Consider the following 19,090-nt stretch of genomic DNA (forward strand, 5'->3'; position numbering starts at 1 on the left):
TAAAGGTATTTTAAAATCATTTACCCTAAAGACTGAAAGTACTGCTTTTTTTCCCCCAAGACCATCTATTTATAATTAATTACATTTGATCTTAAATGATTTTTGCTTAATTTTTAACAAGCTGAGTTATAACCAAAAAATGAGAAGTGGGATTAAACTTGGAGTTAGAAAATTTAGGTTCTAATCTAAATGTTTATTGATTGACTGACTAGTAGCACAGTTAGGTTTTGAATCCAGAGCTTGAGATTCTTCAGTTCTATGCTTTTTTAATCTCCTAAGAGTCATTCTTGATCTGAAGCATGTCATTATATGCAGATTGGTCTGCAAGGTAAAGTATTATAAAGGGGAGTAATATGACATAACCGAAAATGTTGATGGGAAACAGATTGTGGAGGGCTTTATATGCCAACTTGAGGATGTATCTTAACCATTGGAGGTTTTTTAGTCTGGAAATAACATGTTCTAACTTGTATCTTAGGAACATAATTTTATTAGCTGTTTGGAAAGGATCCAACTATGCAGTGTCATCGTGAGGGCATTTTATAGTAAAACTGGAAGGATAAATAAATAAGGAAAGAAAGAAAGAAAAAGAAAAAAAGGGAAGAAAGAAAGAAAGAAGGAAAGAAAGCTGGAAAGATGAAAAAATAGAAAAGATCTATAAAAAGTTTTAGTAGCAAATTCTTTTTACTCTCTGGGATGTTGGTGTCACCATGATTAGACTGTGGAATTACTGTCTTAGATGTGTTTTTTCGTGTTTTGTTTTTAGGCAGTTTGGGCTTAAGTGACTTGCCCAGGGTCACACAGCTAGTATGTGTCAAGTGTTTGGTCTGAGGCTGGATTTGAACTCAAGTCCTTCTGAATCCAGGGCTGGTGTTCTATTCATTACACCACCTACCTGCCTCGATGTGTTTGTAGACTAGCTAGACATGGAGCTATAGAGAACAAACACGGAAAAGGAGTATGATCTAGATTGGTGCTGTGGGAGACATAATTGTGAAGACACTGAGGGATGGATTTACATTGTATTTAAAGGAAGGGAAGATACCAAAGGCATGGGGGAAAACATCTTGAACCTTATTAATACCCTTCTGATCAAAGGTCACTGAGAGACCATTACAGTGGAAAGAACAATGTCTCTGGAGTCGGAGGTCTCATCTCTGGTGCTTGTTGTGTGTATGACCTTCAGTGAGTCATGTAGTCTTCTTTAGCCTTAGTTTCCTCAACTGTAAATTGAGGAGGTTGTAGTAGATGACTTCTTAAGATCCCATTCAATTCTTGAAAAAAGATTTATGGTGCTATGATGTAAGAACTACCAACCTACCTGCCTACTTTCCCATCTAGCTAATGTTTTAAGAGAATAATCTATGCGTATGTTAAGGACACATCGGTGGGTCAGTGGATAGAATGCTGTACCTCGAGTCAGGAAGACTCATCCTCCTCAATTCAAATCAGGCTTCAGATGTTATCTGTGTGATCCTGGGCAAATTGCTGACCCCTGTTTGCCTCAGTTTCCTCAGCTGTAAAATGAGCTGGAAGTGGCAAACCACTCCACTGTCTTTACCGAGAAAACCCCAAATAGTGTCACAAAGAGTTGGACACAGTTGAGCAACAGCAGTACAACAACAACAACTTTAAGGACATACTTGACTGAGAGTATTAAAAAGAAACAGGATTTTACAAGTAGTATTCTAGAGTAGACTGACTATATCCTTACCTTCACACAGTTGACTCAGATATAGCAAATATAAGATCCCAGTATGTTGGTTGTTTTTTTTTTTACTATTAAAAAAGGATTTAGTTTGGGGACGAGTAAAATGCCACCTTAAAGACTGTCTTTCAACAAGATGCTTCCCATGTTTACATCAGAATTATTCAAATTTCATTGAAAATGACAAGACAACCTCATTCATCCCTTGATTTTTCAGTATCTTTAAATTAGGAAGATATGTATTTGCCATATGTGCTTGCAACTGTTATGGAAGAAATCCATTCCAGAGAACAAGTTCAGGAGCGATTCTCAATATAGATGGTGAGGTTTTCCAGATATTCCTTATGGATGATTGTGCTATTTGTATAAAGCCACAGAATATTTCAAACTTCCTGTGTGAGATCTATGATGATTTAAAACAATTTGTCCTAACCATTCAGACAGACAAGAACAAGTAGATGAAGAATTCTTATTGTTCATATTATGCCATCCATGTAGATGATCTAGAAAGGAGAAGAACACAGAACAGAGAATCTGAAGGGGGGAAAAAGTAACCACATGGATTCACAACTTGTAGAGCTGAAAGGGACTTTAGAAAACCATCTAATGTAACCGCTCATTTTCTTAATGAGTAAATAGATGCCCGGGGGTTAAGTGATTTGCTGAAGGTTACAAAATGCATAGGGTACCCAGGATGCAAATGCAGTTTCCCTGAATCACTTTTCTTTCTACTGCATGTCTTCCATAGAAGGTCTCCTATCCAAAGACTCAAAGCAACAAGAAATGACTTTTTACCAGAGAAACAGAGCCTCCAGAATGTTTTCTTGCAACCAGTTAATGACACTACCCCATTCTTCTGCTAGATCTGGACTAAAAAAACACTAAGCAATGTTTAAAATAAAAAAGGGACCAACAAATACTTCTGTGGATTGTTTTACATACAATTTAGTGATTTAGAAATACCAGGTGACATTTGCCTATTTGTTTTCTGAAGAAATACTAGTGATACTAGTCGTAGAAAGGGGATCGTTAATCCCAAAGTAATGATTTCATCTAACCTCATTTTACAAATAAGGAAACGGACAGCCAGAAAAGTGAAGTGATTTTCCATTCCAAGGTCATGAAGAAAATGTAACTAGTGGTGTCAGGATTCAAATCTAGGTCCTCTCACTCCAATGCCAGCCTTCTTACTGCATAATTCTACCTTGAGCCAGTTTATTACAGGTGAGAACATCATGCAGCCGCACTCGTTTGACCCCTTCCTCTTCTCTGAGGGCATTTTCTTGTCAATCATTTTTCCTTCTGTAAAAATAATCATTTGATAAAATAGTCAGTGAAGCACTTTTTCTTCTAAGGGTGTGGCCAAGGAGCACAGACTTATGTAGTAAGACCCTCAGAGAAGGACTAGGACTACCATCTTGGTTTATTTTTATATTCACTGAGGTAAGCTTATTTGTGCCACAGCCAACTCAAATAAAACTATTGAAAATGTCAGACTTCTGGGTTGCCTTGAAGGAAGGAATAGTAGCTTTTCAATTCCTACCTTTGCAGCCTTCTGTTTGGTACTTTTGGAGTAATTCCAAAAACAATATACCGTCCCAGTGTATCTATCTTTAGTGCTGTGCTTCTTTCTTTCTTTGTGCCTACGTGTCTTCAGCAATGGTGAAAAAAGACTCTTTTTTACATAAAAAAATTATCAAACTATAAGTATAAATCAGTTAAGGGCCACACCGAAATGAAAAGTAACATCAGTTTAGTTAGGGATCTTTATGCCTTCCTTTGGAGGATAGGCTAGTGTTGAGAAATTTGGACAAGATTCAAGTCACCTGCTTTTTAAATTTAAAGCAGGAATCACAAAACAGCTCAATATGTAAATTGTTTTTTGTTGCAAGTAATTGGAAATACATTCTTGCAAGAAGATTAAAGCTATTAGATTAAGATCCATCCAGGTGATTTTGTTCAAGCAAAATCCTTTGAATATCAGCATATGAAGAGTTAACGGAATGTATGTCTTGCTAATTGTTTCTTTTGAGTCATAACCATCCTTGTAGACACTGTTATTCTCATCCTTGATCAGTCAGCCACCTTTGGTTATATGTGATTTCTCTTCTCTGTTTTACTCCCCATGTCTAATAATCTGTGACCAAATCCTGGTGATTCTAGCTCCAGAATATCTAGGTTCCCTTCTCCAGCTTCCCAGGGCTAGGATGTTAGTTTAGGTCTTCAACACCTCTCCTCTGGAGTATGGCAATTATTTCCCGACAGTTATATTGCCTGCCTTCATAAACTTAGCCCTTTCATAACAGTAAAAATAAATTTCCTATGGCTGAGCATGCCATTCACCCTGTTTAAAAATGCTCAGAAATTCCCTATTGCTGCTTATATAAAATACCAATTCCTTAGCCTCATATATAAGTTCTTGACAGCATAGCTCCATCTGATTTTCCCAGTATTATATATTACTCTTCTGTTCCAGCCATACCTTCATGAGTAGCTAGTCCCTGAACTAGATTTGCCGTTCTCATCTATACACATTTTCTTGGGCTTGAAAGGTAACCTTTAGAATTCTCTTCTTTCATATCTGGTCAGTTCCTAGATTCTCTGAAGCTTCCCCTACAAAGCCAGATCACAGCATTATTTAATTGGCAGAGGTGTCCTTTGTCTAACCACACATCTGGAAGCTTGTTATCAGTGAAATGATGATACAGTAAACATTTGAAGGAGAATCATGTTTAAACTGGATAAAACCACCCTAGGAGAAATGAAACTTCTCTTTTGATACCTGAATACGTGTGTGTATGTGTGCCTCCTCTATTGTATATCTCCAAACACTTATTTTCTGTGTTGTATCTCATTATTACATACCTATTCCTGAGTGGAAAGCCCCCAACTTTATTGCTATTGCTGTGTTGAATTGCTGGCATTGAAACAAAACTGTAGACACTTGTAAGGTCTGGGAACCCATGTAGCCAGGTGTCTCAGATAAATACCGTATTTGTTTGTGCTTTCTCCTTGGCAACCGCACATTAGTAGCAATAAGTGACTCTGGATGCATGCAAAAGGGCAATTTCAAAGGAACTCTGAAACTAGGCGTCACCACAGGTCATAGAAAGTTCTGGGTGTTTGTATTGGGAGTTCGGTGAGTTTCAGAGGCTCTTCATAGCTGTTTGTAGTAGCTTCTCTTTTATTTTTATAGCCAAATCTAGGTACCTACACCCTAGTGATGTGGTCCCTTGATATATTACTGTCAGCTTTTCATATTTATTCAGCTCTCCTTTTTAGTGGCTCATTTTTCTACTAGGACAAAAAAAAGAAGAGTCAGTCAGTCAACAGGTATTTATTAAGTGCTTACTATGTGCCAAAGGACTTTGAAACACTGGGAATACATGTGTAAGTGGGGAGAAAGACAGTCCCTACTCGCAAAGATCTTACACCCTAATACAGAAGACAGCACATAAAAGGAAGCTGAGAAGGGGGAAGAGGAAAGGCAGCATGGGTTGGAGATGATGGAGAAGTTCAAAGGAATGCAGCTCGCTTGGAAATGAAGAGATGGCTGTCTGGAGAGCCATCTTCAGTGGAGCTTCCGGGAGGATACCTGGAGGTGTGTTACATACAGGGCTGAAATGATCTTCCAAGATGAAGAGGTTTCTGGGGCATGATAGAAAATCCCAATGAGTTCATTTTGGTGCCAAATGAAAAGATGGATGAAGAGAGTGGAAATTGGACAGAGATGGGGGACAGAGCTAACTTGAAATACCAGAACAGAATGAAAAGGTAGGGATTTGCTAATTTTTGTAATTCAGGGAAATTTCTGACTTCGGAATAGCAATATAGTGTGTACTTAATAAATATTTATTGAATATTTACTGAGTTCCTGTGATGTGCTCAATGCCTGTTTGCCCTGTGTATATAGTGAGTATATTATCACTTTCCTGTGGGTTCAACATTATTAAATTCCTTATAAGTGTTAAAGATAAGCCCAAAGCAAGTGAAACCAATGGGGAAATAAATGATCACTGAAGTTTCATAAAAAAGGCAGAATTTAAAAAACACAAGTAAAAAAGCATTTTTCTGTCTTCTGTATCTATACCTCAGTGATCCAGATGTCAAACCTGGAATGAGCAAACATATAGTATGTGAGATGGTGGTGGCGGTCCAGTTGTTTTTCAGTTGTGTTTAATGCTTAGTCACTCCATTTGGGGTTTTCTTGTCAAAGATATTGGAGTGGTTTGCCATTTCCTACCTCAGCTCATTTTACAAATGAGGAAACTGAGGCAAACAGGGTTAAGTGACTTGCCCAGGGTCACACAGCTAGTAAGTGTCTGAGGCTGAATTTGAATTCAGGAACATGAGTCCTCCTGATTCTGGGCCTGGAGTTCTATCTCCTCTGCCATCTAGCTGCCCCTGATTGAGATGATAAGGCAAGTCAAAACCAAGAACTGGAGAGAGACTATTTGGAGGCGGAGGAAGAGTTAAGATTTATTTACTTGAAGGGTTTATCAGGCTAGATAGGAATTGGACTTGTACTATTTGGCTCCAGAGGGGATTTTAGCTCAGTATCTTACTAATTAGAACAATCCTGTTATGGAATTGTGCTGCCTTCAGTGACAATTACACTTCACTGAAGATGTTCAAACAGACACTGAAATTCCATTGGGGAACAGTAGAGATGGTGTTTCTGTTCCAAGTAGGGATTGGACTTTTAGATTCTTCCTGACTCTGTGATTCTGTGAGCTCAGAAAATGAGCTACTTTAAAGCCACGTACTTTATGCCTTAGGTCTTTTTCATTGCCTTATTGATTTCATCATGCCCTATTTAACAATCTGGATTACGTGGTTTATCTACCCATAGCAAATGAGAAGCAGTATAATAGAAGGATAAATGACAAGCCTGATTCATATAGTAGAAGTGACAAACCTGATGGTTTGACATCCCGGGAGGAGGCAAACAAGCTAAAAAACAGACAAATGAAAACAGGATAGTATCATTGTTCAGTGCAGTACTTAATATTACCACAATCATCATGAGTCATCAAGAAAACTTTAGACTTGTCACGGTTCTCTATTTCAGAAGTCTGGGAACAGTATAATTAAATGTTTGAAAGATTTCTATCCCAAATGATTTAAAAATGCCTAATGAACTGGCGATCGAAGTCGTTGGACAAACTTCAATTATTTGAAAATTTTATTTGTGTAGATAATACCTCATTTCCTAGCTATGTGGGATGGATGAGATGTTGTTATAATTAAAATTTTTTTTGATGATTTGTATTTTGTATTGTCATTCTGTAGGACTGAACCAGCTACCCTATTTTCCCAACTCTCTTTGTCATTATTTAGCATCACCCTATATCACATGACTGCCTTCCCAAAATAAGAGTGCTTTAAGGTTTTCAAAGCATTTTACATTATGTAGGCTTTCTTGTGTAATTCTCACAACAATCCTGTGGCATGTTTTCTGTTATTTTCCCCATTTTACAAATGAGAAAAGTGAGGTTGGCTAAGAGTAGTTTAGTGATTTATCCAAGGTCACACAGTTGCTACTAAGTGTCTGAAGCAGGATTTGAACTCAGGCCTCTGTGACTCCAGATCCAGTACTCTACCCATTGTGCCAATTGCAATGTCGTTTTGCTAACCCTGTAATGTGCTGCTAAGATTTATCAGCAGACAGCCGGTGACTTTGACCATTGACCACTAGTCAGGTGATAATGCTGTCCTTGTTAAGAAAACAGCCCTCTGTGTCCATGTAAATTCATTGGTTCTGGTCTGGTTGTGGGCTCCCTAATCAAGCTCCTAAATTGTAAATAACTTAGATTGTTTTGATGGTTAGACATCTAGTCATGTGTTATGCAAATACATTCCTTCAAGTGATAAGCATTGTTTTGTGATCTCTGGCCCTGGGAAAGTTTCTGTGATTGATCAGCATACACCCAAGGACAATTCTCAAGCTTTTGTCCTTGGTCCTCTGAAGCCTTTCTTACCTGCCACACTGGGCTAGTTGCTGGGGACTTGCTGTTAAGCCTAAAGGGAATGCCCAGGAGAACACTAATTAAGGATCTGGCCATGTAGTGGGCCAACCCTCTAACTCTACATATAGGGTGGGCAGCAATACTAAATGAATACCAGAGAGACAATTCATGAAAAAGGAACATTTGGGCAGCCTTAAAAACGTGTGTGTGTGTGTGTGTGTGTGTGTGTGTGTGTGTGTGTGTGTGTGTGTGTGTGTGTGCGTGTGTGCGCGCGCCGCACGCATCCTTTTACATAATACATATGTATATCATTATGTGTATATGCATGTATCTACACACATATCTTCTTTGGTACTTGATAATGTTAAGTTAATAATATTTGTGATTACTTCACTAAGGAATGCAATTCTCTAAACAAAAATATTTAAAGATACCAACCCATTTCTCACTTCACAACCTAACCCCTTTCTGCTTTCACATACTGGGCCCCTCTGTGCACCCTCCAATCCAGCCATGCTGGTCTAGTTTCTGTTTTTCACACAAGAAACTCCATCTCCTGTCTGTCTCTATCCCTTTGCTGTTCCCCCATGCCTGGAATGTGTTCTCTTCTCATCTCTGCCTCTGAAGAGTTCCTGGTTTCTCTCAAAGCTTAGTTCAAGAGTTAACTTCTAAATCTGTGGTTCTCAAAGCATGGTCTGGGGATCCCTTGCGGTCCTTGAGAGCCATTCAGGGGGGCAAAAGTTCAAAACCATTTTCATAATAATAGTAGGACTTTTTAATTTCTGATTGGGTAATATATACACACCTACAGAAAGGGAGGAAGAGGGAGTGGGAGAAAGAGAGGGATATCTCTGTATCCAGGGATAGATAGATAGAGAGATAGATAGATAGATAACTACTTACATATATAGATCATGTAGTTGAATGTCCCAGTCAATTAAAAGGAGTACTCTAGAGCACTTCATTTACCAAGGGCTTGGCTTACTGCCAGAGTCAGGAAGAACTGAGTTCAAATTGGCCTCAGATCATGACTAGTCATGTTGCCCTGGGCAAGTCATTTTTAATCTCTATCAGTTTCTGTTACCTCAACTGTAAAAAGGGGATTAATACTAACACCTACCTTCCAGTCTTGTTACAAGGATAATGTGAAGTAGCATTTGTGAAGCTTTAAAAAAAAAAGCTCATATAAATGATAGATATTATAATAGATGTAGAAACTGAGTCCCAGAGAAGGGACAGTAATTGGTCAAATCAGAAGGATTACTAAATGGCAGAGCTGGGATTTGAACTGTCTGTCCTAACTTCCAGTCTCACATCCTTTCTTCTGTACCAAATTGCCACAGTATTCTTTTGGGATACTGTACATGGAGATATGAAAACTGGCTTTTCAAATAGAAAAAGCCTCAAAAGATGATTTAGGCTTTTCAGTCAGTTTATTCTATGCCTTTTCACCTATAAAGTTCCACCTATTGAGATGACAGTTGTTGGGGGAGACAACGTTTCTAAATCAGTTTTGGGATTAGGGATGTAAATATATTTTATAACATATTTTGTAGATAACAAAAAAACTGTCATATCTCTGTCTCTGTGTCTCTGTCCATCTCTGTCTGTCTCTGTGTCCCTTTCCCTCCCTCTTTGTTTTTTCTCCTCTCTCTTTTCTCCTCCTCCTCCATCATCATCATCATCATCATCATCATCATCATCATCATCATCAAAGCTCATAATTAAAGCCTGGCCAGAGCTGAAATAGAATGGGTTATATGAGGTTTGGTTTTGTTTTTCTCCAAGATGCTGACATGAAAGGGCTTTGGAGGTGGCCATAGTTTTCATCCTCTTTCTGTAGCCTGGAAAATATTGTTTTATGCCTCCCATCTTGCAGGCTTCAACTGACCTGTATCCCTGTAGACTTTTTAAAAAAAAATTTCTTTGTTGGAGAGGGAGGTTGTAGGTCACTCATCTTCCTCCACTCTCTCTGCCCCTGGAAGTTCCCTACTCCTTCCCTTCAACATCCCCCTAGTACTCAGTAATGTCCTGGCTCCAGAAACCACCAGTTACAGAAATGAGATTTTTAAGCAGAGTTGACCTAAGATGATTGGCATAGTAGGTAAAATTGTGGGATTTGAAGTCAAGAAGACCTGAGTTTGAGACCTACCTCTGACATTGACAGCTGTGTGACTCTGGGCAAGTCATTCAGTCTCTTTCTTCCTCTGCCTGTTTCCTCTTTTGTAAAATGATGGCTGATAATGACACCTACCTCATGGAGTTATAGCATTCAAATGAGACAATGTATGTAAAATGCTTTGTAAATCTTCAGGTGCTTTGTAAGTGTGAGAGGTTATTATCAGATAATCTGATTTGGGTTCCCTAGCTTCAACTGAACTCTATGTCTGGTGCAATTCCACATATGCTCTTAATTGTTGCTGTCACCATTTTTTTAAAAAATCATTCTCTATTTAGAATATGGCATTTAAATCCTTTATTGTACATCTTTCCCCCTCTCTCACCTAGCCCTTTAGGAGTGTCTTAGCATTCAGTAGTCAATCAGTCAGTCACCTAGGTCGAGAGAACACTTCTTAAAAATGGAGCTTGAATTCACTTCTTCCTTTGTCTCCTCCTTAATCTAGTTTCTTCCTAAATTTAGATGAATTATCACTTTTGATGCTTTTCCTTGGACCATATGAACTCATATCACCTATTCTTAGATTCTTTTTCTTTTCTGTTTAATGAGGAGCATAACATAAAGACATTGGATAGATTCAGTTGGGAAGAGTTTTTAAAAGTGTCTCATTTATTTTGTTATTATTATTTTTTTTATTCAAGGTGGTGATACCCTGCCACGTACCAGTCAATGACCCACTGGTAAGTTGGCTCTCTTTATGTTATATCTTTCTCATTTCAGCCCTATGATACCGTGTGAAAATGAGGTTATAAGTTCCTCTTTGGGCAAGGAGTGTTTCGTTTTCAACTTTGTATCCATAACAGTGCCTTATACGAAGAAGATCTTTAAGAAATGTTTGTTGGCTTGAATTGTTTTCTGCTATATAAAATCTACATAGTTCACTAAGCTTTCTTTTTTAAAGTTTTAAATGTCTTTTACTTATCTTCATTCTTTTTTAAAGTTTTAAATGTCTTTTACTTATCTTCATTCTTTAACATAGGGAACAGTTTATTACACTTTTAAAATTGTAGAATTATCTGGAAAACCCCTCAATAGTTTGCTTACTGTAGTTAGGTGAAGGCCATCACCAACTTGTGACTTCTTTGGGGTTCTAGGTGATGCAATGGATAGAGTGCTGAGCCTGGAGTCAGGAATACTGAGTTCAGAGCTGGCTTCAGACACTTCCTAGCTGTGTGACCCTGGGCAAGTCACTTAACTCTGTTTGCCTCAGTTTCCTCATCTGTAAAGTGAGCCAGAAAAGGAAATGGCAAAGCACTCAATATCTTTGCCAAGAAAACCCCAAGTTGGGGGCAGCTAGGTGGTGCAGTGGATACAGAACTAGCCCTGGATTCAGGAGGACCTGAGTTCAAATCCAGCCTCGGACACATTAGTACTTACTACCTGTGTGACCCTGGGAAAATCACTTAACCCCATTGCCCAGCTAAAAAAAAAAATCTTACAAAATCTTATAAAAGCAAATGTTGAAAACTAAAAATAAATAAGAAAACCCCAAATAGGGTTAGGAAGAGTCAATAACTGAAAAACTACTGAACAAGAACTTCTTTTATCAGTGTATAGTATAATTTATATTTCTCTATGTTAATATCATCCCCCAAGAGAGTGCAAGTTCCTTTAGGACAGGAATTTTTTATGCCTTTATATCCTCAATGCTTTGTAGTAAGTAGATATTTAATAAGTGGTATTGATTGATTAATTTAGAAATGAAATATATATGCTACTAGGTGAGAACTGCTTCTAGATGTATACTTTTGTTCACAAAAAGCAAATTAATGAAAAAAAAACCAAGCTAACTCCATGCTGAAGCCCCCATATATAGCCTATATAGAGGAGACAGATTTTCAGAAATTTCTCATTAGATCTCATTGCTATGGTATAGCTGGTTTATTTTTGGTTTTGTTTTGTTTTGTTTTGTTTTAGGAGAATAAGTTGTCTTACTGTCCTGGTCCTATTTCTTCTCCTCCTCCTCCTCTTCTTTCTCTTTCTTTTCCTTTTCCTCCTTCTTTTTCCTTCCTCCTTTTTGCAATCAGAGTTAAGTGACTTGCCCAGGGTCATACAGCTAGGAAGTGTCAAATGGTCTGAGGCCAGATTTGAACTCACATCCTCCTGACTCCAGGGCCGGTTCTCTATTCATTACTGTCCCAATATTCTTTCTCCCATGTAGGAACTGATTCAGAATACCCACATACTATTGTGGTTTTCATGATTTCATGTAACTTCTAGAAAAGTGATACTTCTCAAGGACCACTTAGCTTTATCAACCAAACTCTTTAAAGGACATTGATTGGGAAAACAAAATAAACTACAGTTTCGATTGGTATTTCTAAAAAAAGAAAAGGCTAATTGGCATTTTTTCCCCTAGTGAGTTTGTTTATATTACTAACTACCTATGTTTATCAGAAACATCTTTTCTGCACATGTAATTATTTTATCTCAACAGACTGGAATACAGGTTAATTAAAGCTTTATTCTTATAATCAATCTCATTTATATGACACTTCTCAGTTTGCAAAGCTCATTTGATTCTCAGAAAACTCATGTGAAATACAGGAACTTATTTCCATTTTACAGATGAGGAAATTGTCCCAACCAGGTGAAGAGAATTCTCAGAGTCTCACAGCTAGTGAGGCAGGTTTGGTTTTGATCCTGGGTTATCCTGACTTTGAGTTCAGTGTTCTATGTATGAGGCCATTCTGCTTCTCATAATATACCCACAACCAGTGCTCAGTGCTCATCTTTGCAAGAAGATTTTCAGTGAGAGTAATCCATTGCCCCACATACTGCCCCATATACTTTTGGATTTCTAGAATGGTCATTTTTCCTTATATCAAACTAAAATCTTTTCTTTTATTCCTTTATTCTTTTATCATTGATATTTGTGGCTTGAGTGGGATAGGCTCACTTTGGGGCAGAGCGTTAGATGTTTAGCTGTGTGGTTGGTTGGATTGTGTCTGGGATGCTCAGAATTTTCATTTGGGGTGGTAGGGATCTCAGAGGATTCACTAGATTTACTCTACGCTTACCTAAGTCATGAATATCCCCTGTGAATGTTCAGGGGCTTTAGGTTTCTCTTTTACATTTATTAGATTGCTGCTGGTCTGATTGGTTTGTTTTGTTTTTCCCCTGGATAACTCTTTGCCCCAGGCTGGTTTACACATTGACAGAATTACCAGCATTGGGGTTTTTTTCCCCACTTTCTTTCACTTGAGCTTCTTATTCCCTGACCCCTTTCCAGAAATGGGTGAGAAAATTGAGTTCTGATCACAGCTGGTGAGCTGGTGCACAAGTAGAGCTCTCCAACATATTATGTCCTTGTCCTCTATAGGCATCCCCTGCTGTGTATTCTGGGATCAAGGCCATGTCTGAATTCCTAGTTTTCTATTGATCTTAGCACATACTTGCATGCCTCAGTAATTTAACATTTATCCAGGATGGCATAAGAGGATAATGACTGTGTGAAATGTACTGTACCTCTGAGGGCTGAAATAAACAGTTGATTTATTAGTAGTCTCTGGTTTAATTTCAAAAAGGGGAAACTTCTTGGTCTCCACACCATCTTGCTTAAACTAGAGTCTCTTTTTACTTTGCTCTTTCATAGTATATGTGTAAAAATCTGTAGCTAGATCTACATATCTATCAACTATTTATAATAGCTAACATGATAGAATGTTTTAATTTTTCTAAAGCACTTTATATTTAATGCCATATGCCAATTCATATGAAAGCCTGTGTATACACATGTATAGATATTTATATATATCTACATATGCTTATTTAGAGTCAGCATCACATAATGGAGAGGGAGTTGGCTCTAGCGTCAGGAATTTTTGTCCTACCTTTGATACATACTGGCTGTGAGATCATGGATAGGTCACTTAAGCCCTCAGTTCCCTTGGTAACTGAGATTAAAAAAAAGTTATATACCAATCTACATTTGGACTTCCTCATATAAATTATATCTGGGTACAAACTGATCTGGGCAAAAAGAGACATGATCAGGGCAACCAGGTGGCGCAGTGGATAGAGCACCGGCCCTGGATTCGGGAGGACCTGAGTTCAAATGCGGCCTCAGATACATAACACTAGCTGTGTGACTCTGGGCAAGTCACTTAACCCCATTGCCTAACCAAAAAAAAAAAAAAAGACATGATCTCTGTATGTCTTTATCTGTGCTGATACAATATACATATTTATATTTATTCACATATGATTATATGTATATAGTCATATATATAAAGGAGAGAAAGAAAGACAGAAATGGAGCAACACTAAGGTCAGTGTATGTATACACACATACTTACAGAAATAGAGAGAACTAGCTCTGAAAACAGTAGTGTGTAAAAGACTGAAGTTTAAGATAGTACTCTTACTCCTTCATGCTGGGAAAAGAGCCCAACTTTAACATAAAATTAAAAATCAAGAAATACAGTGGGGAAAATGAGCAAACAACAAGAAAAGAAGCTGACCATAAAAATCTACCATGGTGACAGGGATGATCAATGCACAAAACTCAAAAGAAGACAATGACGTCAAATAGCTACAAGCAAAGTCTCAAAGAAAAATGTGAATTGGATTCAAGCCCAATAAGGTTTATGAGAACTAAAAAATGAATTTTAAAATCAAACAAGAGTGGTAGAGGAAAAATTAGGTAATGAAATGAGAACAAAGGAAGAGAATTATGAAAACACAATTAACAGCTTGGTTAAAAAAAAGCACAAAAAATATTGAAGAAAATAATTTCTTAAAAAGCAGAATTGGCCAAATGGAAAAAGAGATACAGAAGCTTGTTGAAGAAAATAATTCCTGGGGCAGCTAGGTGGCATAGTGGATAGAGCACAGGCCCTGAAGTCAGTAGGACCTGAGTTCAAATCTGGCCTCAGACCAAACACTTGACACTTACTAGCTGTGTGACCCTCGGCAAGTCACTTAACCCCAATTGCCTTAAAAAAAAATTCCTAAAATTAGAATGGGGCAAGTGGAAGCTAATGACTTTATGAGACATTAAGAAACAATAAAACAAAGTAAAAAAGAAAAAAAAATGAAGAAAATATGAAGTATCCATCAGAAACAAAACAACTGACCTGGAAAATAGATCAAGGTGAAATAATTTAAGAATTATTGGCTGTCTGAAAACTATGATCAAGGAAAGAGCCTAGCCATCATATTTTTAAAAAAAAATTATCAAGGAAAACTCCCCTTATCCTTGAACCAGAGGCTAAAATAGAAATGGAAGGAATCCATCGTTGATCACCTGAAAGAGATCTCAAAATGAAAATTCCCAGGAATATTATTTTCAAAATCCAGAGATCCCTGGTCTTAGAGAAAATAGTTCAAGCAGATAGAAACTGTTCAGATATCATGGAGCCACAGTCAGGATCATACAAGATTTAGCAGCTACCATGGTGACAGAGTAGAGGACTTAGAATATATTTGCTTAATAAAACTGGGGTAAAATGATTCTTTAATAAAATAGAGGACTTTCAAGCATTCCTGATGCAAAGGCCAGAGCCAGTAGAAAATCTGACTTTCAAATACAGAACTCAAAAGTAAACATGAAAGAGAAATCTTAAGGGACTCAATAAGGTTAAACTGTTTGTATTTTCTATGGCAAGATGATGTAATTTCTAACAACTTTGTCCTTATTAGAGCAGTTAGAAGGATTCTATGAAGAAAGAGGGTATGGGAGTGAGTCATTATGTTGGGATGATGTGAAAAAAAAATGGATAGGTGAGAAAGAGGGATGCCCTGTGAGAACGGGGAAGGAAGAGGAACAGTGGGGAAAATTATCTCACATAAAGGAGGTGTGCAAGGAAGAGCTTTTATAGTGGAGGGGCAATGCTTGAACCTCACATTTAAATTGGTTTAAGGAGGGGAAATATATACATGTGTGTACATATATACACATATATACATATACAGACATGCATATATACATAAATATACATACATATAGATATAGCTATATATTTATTCATACTCAATTGGTAATAACAGTTTCTTACACTTTAGGGAACAAGAATGGGAAGGGTGGTAAGGGAAAGAGGAGAGTGAGGAGGGACAGGATGAAAAAGAGAGAAGGAAAAGCAGGAGGAAATTTTCAGTTCAGTTGTTTTCATTTGTGTTAGAATCTTTGTGACCCCATTTGGGTTTTTCTTGGCAAAGATGCTGGAGTGGTTTGCCATTTCCTTCTCCAGCTCATTTTACAGATGAGAATACTGAGGCAAATAGGTTTAAAATGATTTGCCTAGGGTTGAAGTAAAAAAGCAGGGGTAGCACTTATGATCTCAGACAAAACAAAAGCAAAAAGAGACCTAATTAAAAGAGATAAGCATGGAAACTACATTTTGCTAAAAGGTACCAGAGACAATAAAGTGATATCAGTATTAAATATATGCGCCAAATGGGGCAGCTAAGTGGTGCAGTGGATAAAATGCCAGGATTAGAGTCAGGTAGCCTCATCTTGAGTTCAAATCTGGCCTCAGACACTTACTAGCTGTATTGCCCTGGGCAAATCATCTAACCATGTTTGCCTCAGTTTCCTCATCTGTAAAATAAGCTGGAGAAGGAAATGGCAAACACTCCAGTATCTTTGCCAAGAAAACCCCAAAGAGGGTCACAAAGAATTGGACACAGCAGAAATGAAGCTGAACAACAACAACAACAACAATAAATACACCAAATGGCATAGCATCCAGAGTCTTAGAGGAAAAGTTAAATGAATGACAGGAAGAAATAGCCAATAAAACTATCTTAGTGGAGGACCTCAACTTTCCCCTTTCAGAGCTAGATGAGTCTAATCATAAAATAAGAAAGAAGTTAAGGAGATGAATAGAATCTTAGAAAAAAGTTAGATATAATAGACTTCTGGAAAAAAAACTAAATGAGAAGGGTAAATGTAAAAAACCAATATTAAATGCATCTTTTCTAGACCACAGTACAACAAAAATTACATTTAATAAAGGGCCATAGAAGCATAAAGATTAATGGGAAACTAAATATCTAATCCAAAAGAATGAATATGGAAGACGAAATATAGAAACAGTCAATAGTTTCATCAAAGAAAATGACAACAATGAGAAAATGTACCAGAATTTGTGGGATGCAGCCACAGCCGTCCTTTGGGGAAATTTACATCTCCATATGTGTATATCAATAAAAGAGAGAAAGATGGGCACACTGTGTCGTGTGATGGAAACTCTACATCATTTGACAGAAGCACTATGTCGCAGGACAAACATGTCAAGCAGCAGCTATCCATGTGATAGAACTCCACACCATGCCATGGACATACTTTGTCATGTGATTGATGACTTCTACCCTGCGATGGACGCACTATGTCGTGCAACAAAGAGGTGACAGATACAGTGCACTATTGAATATGCCATACGTAGCATTTCACCCATGTAGTGATATGTCATGTGATGAACAAACCACATCATGTGATGAACACACTACACGACACACTACATCATGTAACAACCACATGTGGTGAACATGCCATGCCATGCGATGGACACAGGCCCCTCCCTTGGTGCCCTAGATACGTTCTCACTCTCTTTCACTCTTCAACCACTTGTAACCTGGCAAGCTTAATCCTCTCCCATGTAGTCCCTGCCATTTGTGTTCATTCAATGATCTCTAGGGTTTCTAATAGTTTATATATTTGCTTTAAGGACCTGGCCCATTTCCATCTACTAGCCCAAACATCAATAATATTAATTCTTCAAATGCAGCCGTCATGCTTTATAAAGTAGACCTGTTGGACAAAATTGTTGGTAAATCATATACTTCCAAAAGTTGAATGACCTTCAGTTCAATCAGTGAACTATGTAGAGTAGAAACCTCATTTTATATGTGTATGTGTGTGTGTGTATGTATGTATACGTGTGTGTGTGTGAAACTTTATGTAAAGTGAAGAATCATTTTAACATGACTGATATGTCATGATGTGGTTTATAATCATAGCTAGGACTTAATGTGGTGCTTTAAGGTCTACAGAGTGTTTATAAATATTATCTAGTTTGGTCCTTACAACAACCCTGGCAGGGAGGTGATATTATTTTCCCTGTGTTATAGATGCGGAAACTGAGGCAAGCAGAGATTTACCCAGGGTCACACAGCTAATGTCTGAGGCTGAATTTGAACTCAGGTCTTCCAGATTTCAAGTCCTGCTCTGTGTTTGCTGTGTCACCCAGCTGCCTATAGTTTGATACATAATGCCTAATGTATCTAGCCTGTTTCAGAGTGTTTCAGACACCCCCACCCACACCCACACCCACACTCACACACAAACACACACACACACAGAGTCAGAGACAGAGATACAGAGAGAGACAGAAAATTTCTTAAAGTTACACACATCTTCCTAAAAATTCTGGAAATTCTAAGTATTAGCTTGTTCGGTATAATGAACCACATGTAAGTAACTGGTTCCCTTTCTACCCTCAAATTGCACTCACTATTTTGTGTGTGTGTGTGTGTGTGTGTGTGTGTGTGTGTGTGTGTGTGTGTGTGTGTGTGTGTGTGTGTGTGTGTGGTGTTTGAAAGGCCTGATACCGCACTCCTCATAAGACACGTGCTTGATGGTTTACAGACACCTCAGACTCCTCATGCATCAGCCACCTTCTGGTTCAAGCTATTCAGAGCTCCAGGTGCTAAGATGCAAACCAGCTGTTGCTGGGAGTTTGGAAACTGCTGGCATTATTTTGACATTTTTTGTTTCTCTGGTTTGAAAGGCAACTTCACAATAGCTGCTGCAATCCTGATTCAAATGCTTGTTGAAATCATAATGGTTTTATTTCTTCTTATTTAGTTTAATGGAAAATCAATATGCAATGCTTATCAAAAGTGATTCTTATCTGACAGAAAATGCCACCCTCCCAACCTTTTTCAACATTTGTGTCCATTCCTGTTTCTCTGGTAATTTTGCTTTTAGGTAAACTATTTGTTTATCATTGAGTCTATATTAAAAAAATATATAACTAAATGTATAAATAGAGCCTGAGCTGATGGGCATTCAACCTAGCTAGAATCAAGTCATAGAATTCTTAAAAGTGTAGAATTTGAGAAATTACATAAGTATGGACATTATTTTTAGTTATCAACAGTAAAGTTATTTTTGTGTTCTGCAAATAATGGACATACTTTACTTTTAATTCTGTTGTATGCATGTGTGCGTGTGTGTGTGTGTGTGTGTGTCCCAGTTCATTTAGACCATATTGCAAGGATGCTAGAATG

General features: G+C 37.8%; 1 protein-coding gene across 1 annotated transcript in view; it reads left to right on the forward strand.

Annotated features, from left to right (window-relative positions):
- The window catches only part of TNS3 (tensin 3), a 425,395-nt gene that overhangs the window by 151,110 nt on the left and 255,195 nt on the right, over nt 1–19,090 (forward strand). The window contains 1 exon segment of the mRNA XM_020977772.2: nt 10,498–10,536. Coding sequence (XP_020833431.1) covers nt 10,498–10,536 — 39 coding nt within the window.

The sequence above is a fragment of the Phascolarctos cinereus genome, unplaced genomic scaffold, assembly GCF_003287225.1.
Source record: "Phascolarctos cinereus isolate Bilbo 61053 unplaced genomic scaffold, phaCin_HiC Scaffold_4;HRSCAF=312, whole genome shotgun sequence".
Taxonomy (NCBI): domain Eukaryota; kingdom Metazoa; phylum Chordata; class Mammalia; order Diprotodontia; family Phascolarctidae; genus Phascolarctos; species Phascolarctos cinereus.